General features: G+C 41.2%; 1 protein-coding gene across 6 annotated transcripts in view; it reads right to left on the bottom strand.

The window, feature by feature from the left end:
* LOC129191000 (tumor necrosis factor receptor superfamily member 19-like) overlaps positions 1-9,382 on the bottom strand; it is a 29,399-nt gene that overhangs the window by 10,039 nt on the left and 9,978 nt on the right. For 3 of the 6 annotated variants that reach the window (XM_054793901.1, XM_054793904.1, XM_054793903.1), the window contains exons 5-9: positions 7,799-7,884; positions 920-1,084; positions 703-828; positions 521-611; positions 17-195 (exon numbers count right to left, since the gene is read on the bottom strand). In XM_054793901.1, coding sequence (XP_054649876.1) covers positions 17-195; positions 521-611; positions 703-828; positions 920-1,084; positions 7,799-7,884 — 647 coding nt within the window. Of the gene's footprint in view, positions 1-16; positions 416-520; positions 612-702; positions 829-919; positions 1,085-7,798; positions 7,885-9,382 lie in introns of those variants that run through there. The other 3 variants (XM_054793902.1, XM_054793906.1, XM_054793905.1) reach the window with 3 other exon arrangements.

Genomic DNA, 9,382 nt, shown 5'->3' with positions numbered 1-9,382 from the left:
GTAAAGGTCACCTCACCCTCCTGAGTGGACGGTTGCCGCCTCTCTCCCACCACTGCCTCGTCATGTTCTCGCCGCTCGGCCGCAGCTCCTCCAGCGGGTTCTGGTTCCAGCCTGGAAGCCTCCGAGATGGCTTCTGCGGAGGCCGGGTGTCGTCCTGACTGCAGCGGCACCCGTTGGTCATTCCGCTCCAGATGTCTGGTTAGTGAGGAACAGCGGCTGCATGAATGGGGTTGGGGTTGGCAACCACACCTGCTGCTCTGCTGTCTTCTTATCTAATTCATGGCAGCAGCCTTGAGGCGTCTTAAGAGTATGCCACTAATATTTCATCTATGTTGATTCTCTGATTTTGTTTTGGTAGAAATCAAATCATGAAAGGTCTACTTAACTTCTCTAACAAGCTTTGTCTTTGTGGAGCCTAAGAAATCCAATCAGGGAAGAAAGGTAATTAAGGTAATTCCATTTAATCAGTGGAAGCGGATGTGGTTGGTTTTTGTCCACGTGAGGTGTGTCGGTGCCTCACCTGTCGCTGAGGCTGGTGCTCAACGAGTCAAACGGTGCGCGGTCCAGACGGTCTTCGCTGCACAAGGATGAGACCAGGTGGACTGAGCCTGCTGATGAGGACGTGTGACATGTTGGGAGTCACAGCGTCTGTCGTTCACGTCATGTTGTGTCGTGAGTGTATGCCAAGTGTGGCTAGCGTACCGCAGGTGTGTCCAGGGCCCAGGTGACACTGGCAGCAAGGTCTCTGGGGCAAGTGGAGCCAGCGCAGGTCCAGGCAGGACAGCTCGGCGCCACCGTACGGACAGTCTTGGGTCCTCAGAGATGCCGCTGAGTAAAAGAATAGTCCAGGTTTTTTTGCATATACTGCATTTCCCCCACACAACCGTAGTTTAGCACAACAATCCTCAGTGCGACTCACCACTTTGCTTCTTCTCCAGCAGCTGCCTCTTGCAGTAGATGACGCTCAGCACCAGCAGGGCCAGCAGCACCGTAGCCAGGGCGCTGCAGATGACCGCTGCCAGCGCCATGTCGCGAGGACTGGTCACCACCGAGGGCAGCGGCACAAGGTTCACTCGCCCACTGCCTTCATACAAAACATACAACAGTTCATTGTTCAGTCATGGGGGGGCTAATGATTCAGCTGCACTGGTCTCATGGCTTCAACAGTCAGCTGTAGTATTCAGTGAGACAAGTGTGTGTGTGTTCGCACTGTCTTGCACTTGTAGTGTCACAGTGTTCCCGCCGCACAAATTCTCTCTTAAAGGGATAGTTGTATGACACCCCCATCAGCAGTGTAGTAAGTAGTAAGTCTCTGTTGATGTACTACACTGCTGTCCAAAAATCCCAACTATCCCTTTAACGCCTTCAGACCTCAGGAAAGAGCAGCTCATGGTACAAGTTCCATTCCAACACAAGGTTTTCATCCCGCTAAGGAACCGCCACTCATGTTTGGCAACAAACCATTTCATAGTCCCATCGGCCAATCTCACTGCAGTGCATGAGCCAACGGTAAAGCTAAGCTCAGTTTCATGCAGGCTTTCAGACTTTATGGGGGCCATAAAAACTGTACGTGTAACAAGATGCTACATGTTTGTGTAAGTCATCTACTGTGTGTACCGTGCCTTAGTGCCCACGGGAGATACGCAGCAAAGAACAACCCATTAATGACTTCTGCATATCTTCTTGTTCCTCCTACCACATAGAAAATAAAAAGCAGGGGGGATTTCCTGTGAATGTGATAGTATTTTGGCACACGTATGAGAACATGTCAAGTGCATGGTTCCTGTGGTTGCATCATCACATGACAACTTGAGCTTGGAAGAGTTTCTACCGGGCAAGCCACGTGCCTGTGGCTTTAAATACTGAAAATGGGTTATTTTCATTTTCTGTTTGGCTGTATGGGCCTCAGTGAGGGTGTCCATTTTATTTATGGACAACAGAAGGTATGCATGAGGAAGTCTTCAAAGACGGCACATAAGCCGTGGGTGCTCTGGTAATATTCAGCCACATGGGGGATAAGGGTAGTTTAACATTCCCCATAAAAACACCTTAAAAGCACTCATTGAATGAAAGGTATTATTGTGTAAGGTCATCACTACAAGGCTATTTGCATCGGGACGTCCTCTCGGGACAAGCATCACTGGCCTTTATTTGACAAATGTGTTCGAAGCGGCTATTGTCCAGGGTAAATCCAACCCCCCCAAGAGGAACATCATCCGCTCTCACGGCACAAAAGGCCGTCTGTTATCAGAAGCCAAGCAGCTGCAGCAAATAAACACCGGCCCATTGACGAGCGCTCACCTGCTGGTAGTATCTCCACATGGAGTAAACACAGTCTTTCCCTCCCCCCTCCCACCTGCAGCTTTGATTTGTGCCTTTGCAAACACTCGGAGCAACCCAGGCCTCAAACAAAATGACTGCAGAGCTCTCACTTTTCCAAGGTGCCATTCTTCACAGCGGACAAACTGACTTGGACTTGGTTAACGTGACTGGAAGGACAAGCCTGGAACGTTGGGAGGCTTTCAGGAATTAGAATTATGTCAATTGGGGTGTCCAAACTTTTTCCACCAAGGACCAGAAATAGAAAAATAGAAAAAGGAATACGTAGGACCGCTGTGATGCATTCAAGATGCTAAAAGCAATCCACGTTTGTTGACAAAGCAAATGATGATAGTACCTAATAATACAGCACAACCTCGCTTTTTGTCATTCATGGCTTCCAAAAGGTCCAACGAAAACCGTACGCAATGTTTCCCATAGGAAAAGTTGTCAATCCAATGAATCCATTCCAGACATCTAAAAAGATGGACCAAAAATACATTTTATAGGGAATAATCATAGTTTAACATGAACACAACAATACTAAATCATTATCAACGACCAACGGATGTAACTTATTGTTGATGCTGACTTCTTGGACATCCTGGCGACATCAAATTCAACAGTCTTCTCGCCTTCTCTATTAAACTGCTCGCACTCACAACTTTCTTTGGCCCCGTGGCGGCTTATTTATTTAACTCTAGGTCAGTGGATCCCAAACGCTTTACAGTGGCATACCCCTTCAGACCTTTGACCTGAAGCCATGCACCCCCTACTCCTGCACACTTCAAAAACATACCAACCTTTTTTTCTTTTTTAACTTCAAATATTCAACACAATTCATTGGTTCATTCATTTTATAGTAATTCCAGGTCAAAATTTTGTAGTTTGCATGGTCACATTTGGATATAGTTTCACATGAGCACTGATAAATAGATAAGTCATCATCCTACATATCTTTAAGAAATAGATACGTCATCATCCTACTTATATTTTATAAATAGATAAGTCATCATCGTACATATCTTTAATAAATAGATAAGTCATAATCATACATATCTTTAATAAATAGGTAAGTCATCATCTTACATATATTTTATAAATAGGTAAGTCATCATCGTACATATCTTTAATAAATAGATAAATCATCATCCTACATATCTTTTATAAATAGATAAGTCATCATCCTACATATCTTTAATAAATAGATAAGTCATAATCTTACATATCTTTACTTACATATCTTTAATAAATAGATAAGTCATCAATAGATAAGTAATCATCCTACATATCTTTAATAAATAGAGAAGTCATAATCTTACATATCTTTACTTACATTTAATAAATAGATAAGTCATCATCCTACATATCTTTTATAAATAGATAAGTCATCATCCTACATATCTTTAATAAATAGATAAGTCATAATCTTACATATATTTAATAAATAGATAAGTCATCATCCTATATATCTTTTATAGATAGATAAGTCATCATCCTACATATCTTTGGTTTGGTTTGGTTTAATTTATTTCGAACATGCATATGTCCGAAAAGGAGTAGGAAGAAGCAGAGCTTATTTAATCCTACCCCTTCTTCGTAGCACATCAGTTGCTAATACATACATGTGTGTACATACAAACACGCGCATACATATATACACTTACATCTGCACCTACACGCTGGGTTTGTATACAAGAGTTCCTTTTATTAACTACATCAAATAATAATAAATAGATAAGTCATAATCTGACATATCTTTAATAAATAGATAAGTCATCATCCTACATATCTTTTATAAATAGATAAGTCATCATCCTACATATCTTTAATAAATAGATGTCATAATCTTACATATCTTTACTTACATATCTTTAATAAATAGATAAGTCATAATCTTACATATCTTTACTTACATATCTTTAATAAATAGATAAGTCATCATCCTATATATCTTTATAGATAAGTCATCATCCTACATATCTTTAATAAATAGATAAGTCATAATCTTACATATCTTTACTTACATATCTTTAATAAATAGATAAGTCATAATCTTACATATCTTTACTTACATATCTTTATTAAATAGATAAGTCATCATCCTATATATCTTTTATAAATAGATAAGTCATCATCCTACATATCTTTAATAAATAGATAAGTCATCATCTTACATATCTTTAAGAAATAGATAAGTCATCATCCTATATATCTTTTATAAATAGATAAGTCATCATCCTACATATCTTTAATAAATAGATAAGTCATAATCTTACATATCTTTAATAAATAGATAAGTCATCATCCTACATATCTTTAAGAAATAGATAAGTCATCATCCTACATATCTTTTATAAGTAGATAAGTCATCATCCTACATATCTTTAAGAAATAGATAAGTCATCATCCTACATATCTTTTATAAGTAGATAAGTCATCATCCTACATATCTTTAATAAATAGATAAGTCATCATCCTACATATCTTTAAGAAATAGATAAGTCATCATCCTACATATCTTTTATAAGTAGATAAGTCATCACCCTACATATCTTTAAGAAATAGATAAGTCATCATCCTACATATCTTTTATAAGTAGATAAGTCATCATCCTACATATCTTTAATAAATAGATAAGTCATAATCTTACATATCTTTAATAAATAGATAAGTCATCATCCTACATATATTTTATAAATAGATAAGTCATCATCATACATATCTTTAATAAATAGATAAGTCATCATCCTACATATCTTTAATAAATAGATACAGTAAGTCATAATCTTACATATCTTTAATAAATAGATAAGTCATCATCCTACATATCTTTATAAATAGATAGGTCATAATCTTACATATCTTTGATAAATAGATAAGTCATCATCGTACATATCTTTAATAAATAGATAAGTCATCATCCTATATATCTTTAAGAAATAGATGTCATCATCCTACATATCTTTTATAAGTAGATAAGTCATCATCCTACATATCTTTAATAAATAGATAAGTCATCATCCTACATATCTTTTATAAGTAGATACTGTAAGTCATCATCCTACATATCTTTAAGAAATAGATAAGTCATCCTACATATCTTTAATAAATAGATAAGTCATCATCCTACATATCTTTTATAAGTAGATAAGTCATCATACTACATATCTTTAATAAATAGATAAGTTATAATCTTACATATCTTTTATAAGTAGATAAGTCATCATCCTACATATCTTTAATAAATAGATAAGTCATCATCCTACATATCTTTTATCAGTAGATAAGTCATCATCCTACATATGTTTAAGAAATAGATAAGTCATCATCCTACAGTACATAAAAGTACACCCTTGGCTGGTGGCCAGCCAATGGCAGGGCACATATAGACAAACACACTCACATTCATACCTATGGACCATTTAGAGCAGGGGTGTCAAACTCATTTTCATTGAGGACCATATCGCAGTTACAGCTGCCCTCAGAGGGCCACTTGTAACTGTCAGTATATATGAATATAAATATGAATATAACCTCATGATATTATTACACAATTGCCCATGCATTTGATTATTATATTTGTACTAATAAATTGATGGATAACTTGCTTTGAAATGAGAAGTAAAGTGAGGATGTCATGGTGACAAGCAGACATTCAAGTATTTATTTTTGAAAAATGCGTGGAATATCTTGCTGCATGATGATACTGACGTTTAGAAGAACTGCATGCTGTAACATTTTTCTGTCAAAATGACGGATCAAATACATTTAGAAGGGCAAAGGTGAAGTGCATTATTGACATGCATTATTCCCGAGGTTTCGCGGGCCGCATAAAATGATGTGGGGGCCACATCTGGCCCCCGGGCCTTGTGTTTGACACCCGTGATTTTGAGTCTCCAATGAAGCTAACATGCATGTTTTTGGAATGTGGGAGGAAAACGGAGTACCCGGGGAACCCACGCACGCACGGAGAGAACATGCAAGCTCCACACAGAGATGCCCAACGGAGATTCTAACCCAGATCTTCCCCATCTCCGGGCTGTGTGGCCAACATCGTCCAGCCATTGAGGCAATGATTCAGTCTCGGCTATTTTGTGGTGTGAAGAGGAAGAACTCGATGTCAGCTGTGGGAAGTTGACCTACTCTGAAACATTGAACTTTTATGAGTCACTTTTTATTGATGAAGTCATTTGGGTTTTTTGCTAGAACTATTTGTCCGGTTCAAGTGACATCTCGCCAAAGTGTTTGTTGGTGGTGATAGCATTTATGTAGCAAAGTAAACCTGCTTTTCAATGCTAAAGATTGTGGTTTAAAGTGCAGGAATGCTTCCCAGCCTGGCAGCTCCTGTGGCATCTCTGATTTGTGGCAAAGTTTTCAAGTTAAGTCGGCACATTTTGCAAGATGGACTGTTCAGATTGTGGGTCAGGATGGGTTATAGTTTGATCAAGAGGTCAAACAGAAGCTGCAGTGGTGTTGAATTTAGTTTGTTTTGTCATATTTCACCATAAGAAGCAAGGCCGTTCTCCCTGGGAATATATGAAGCATTTTAAAACCTTTTCCACCTTTTTATGACTGCTGCAGAAATCCAACAATACACACAAGTTGGATGCAAGCTGGTCTGACAGGTCCGTGTAGGCGCCCTGGCAGTGAAAAACTCCAGCAGATGAAACCCATTAGAGGCTTAAGGAGTCCATAAAACACAATCTTGTTTTTACTTGGCCTAAAAAAGTCACTAGGGGAAAGCAAGGAGAGAAAAAAGGGCTGCTTTAAGTCCACGCCAGAGGATGACTGGCTCCCTTGCACAGCTGCAATGCTGCTTGGGACCAATGAGGCCTATTAGAATCATCTACCACCCTCCCCGAGATAACACTTGAACGGAGGGAGCAAGGCTTTCAAACATTTTGGAAAGCTCCACTGAGAGCCTCTGCAGGAGCCAACTGCCAACTACTGAATATCCTCAGACAATGGCTGTTTTGTTTCCTCCAGTATCACCATTGGAAGCTGCTCAGCTGGACCATCAGGCCCACAGAGGAAGAGCAAGGCAAACGTCAATTTGATTAAATCATTCTTTTCCCCCACAAAAGTAGGCATTGTTTGGGGTTAAGTTGCGTGGTGTCCCAGAAGCGCACATTGCTGTTAAACCTGGCCAGGACCACTCTCAGGCAAAGGCTGCCAAATGGTCTCTTCGGAAACACCTGCCATGTCTACAAACAGGAAGTCACACTCTACTACCAAACGCATCATAAAAACTCACGCCCCTCTGTTTTATGTGCAAACCTGAAATAATTACCTAGGAGGAACTCAGTGAGTCTTGCTCGACTCCACCGCATCCTTTATGTATGGCAGCTAGCGTCATAGTAACACTAACTAGTTGTGTTCAACCCTGGAGGGTCCAGTGTATGTCATGGGCGCATGACAGAACATCCCAGTGATATCAGACCCAGTGTTGAGAAGGTAACAGGTGAAGGGTGCTTACAGTGAGGCTCATAGAGAGGCGAAGGGTCTCCACAGGGTCCACACTCCATGTCTTTGAAGCCACTTAGTTTAGTCTTCCTGTAGTACCTGTTGACAATCAAAGTGGTCATGAAAATGAGACGGGATCGAGTGTTGTGTGTGTAAGGTGTGTCCAAAGTGTGGGCTGGGGGCCATTTGTGGCCCACATCAGTCTCAAGGTGAAATGAAGATTGGTGCCAAACTGAATAAAAACTATCAAAAATGCAAAGCAATGCTAATATCTACAGGTGGTCCTTAGTTTACGGTGTTCTGCGGTTACGTATGCGCTCCTATGAACTGTGATGTAAAGGCTAAGCTACGTGCTCGTTCGACTGCATTTGTCATGGGCACCGCTGAGGACTACAAAAAGGCCAGATATGACCTGAGGAGGTCCATACGAGAGGCCAAAAGACAGTACAGACAGAAGCTGGAGGGCTACTATTCCACCTCAGACCCTCGGCGCATGTGGGCGGGGCTCCAGCACATCACAGACTATCGACAGCGAAGTAGCGTAGCCACGTCCAGCCAAACCACACTTCCAGATGAGCTGAATGAGTTCTATGCCCGCTTTGACACCCAAACTCCTGATGAGCAGAGAGGGTGGCTGGACTTGGGGAGCACACAGGACTCACCTCTCATGGTGACATCAGCTGATGTGAGCAGGGTTCTGAACAAAACAAACCTACGAAAAGCAGCAGGCCCAGACAACATCTCAGGACGTGCACTTCGGGTTTGCTCATCAGAGCTAGCTGATGTGCTTGCTGACATATTTAACCTGTCGCTTGCACAAGCATTTGTACCGACCTGCTTTAAGTCCACCACCATTGTGCCCGTACCCAAGAAGAGCAACGTGACCTGCTTGAATGACTATCACCCTATAGCACTCACTCCTATTGTAATGAAGTGCTTTGAAAGAATAGTCATGACCCACATCAAAAAGAGCATCCCGGCAACTGTGGACCCTCTACAGTTTGCATATCGCCAGAACCGGTCCACGGATATTGCAGTCAACACTGCCATCCACATAGCTCTTTCTCACCTACAAGGCCAGGACACATACTGTATGTCAGAATGCTATTTATAGACTATAGCTCTGCTTTTAATACAGTCAGCCCCCACAAACTCACAAATAAGCTCCTCACACTTGGCCTGTCACCCTCCCTCTGTAACTGGGTGTTTAACTTTCTCACAGGCAGGCCCCAGTCACAATCGCACATCCAGCTCAAGAATTGTGAGCACTGGGACCCCACAGGGGTGTGTGCTGAGTCCGCTCCTCTACACGCTCTTCACCTACGATTGCGTGGCCTCCCAGAACAACACCAGCATCATTAAATTTGCGGATGACACTACAGTCATCGGCCTGATCACTGGTGGTGTTGAAACATCATACAGAAGAGAGGTGGCGGACCTCATAGCTTCTCACAAGCTATGAGGTCTTCTCACAATCTCCTTCTCAATACAGATAAGACTAAAGAGATGATCATCGACCCAAGAACAAGGGAAAAGGAGCCGCATAGACCCCTGTTTATTGATGAGACTGAGGTGGAGAGGGTGAAAACCTTCAAGT

This window comes from Dunckerocampus dactyliophorus, chromosome 12 (assembly GCF_027744805.1).
Source record: "Dunckerocampus dactyliophorus isolate RoL2022-P2 chromosome 12, RoL_Ddac_1.1, whole genome shotgun sequence".
Classification (NCBI taxonomy): Eukaryota; Metazoa; Chordata; class Actinopteri; order Syngnathiformes; family Syngnathidae; genus Dunckerocampus; species Dunckerocampus dactyliophorus.
The sequence above is the reverse complement of the archived record's forward strand: the minus strand, read 5'-3'. Positions and strand labels throughout refer to the sequence as shown.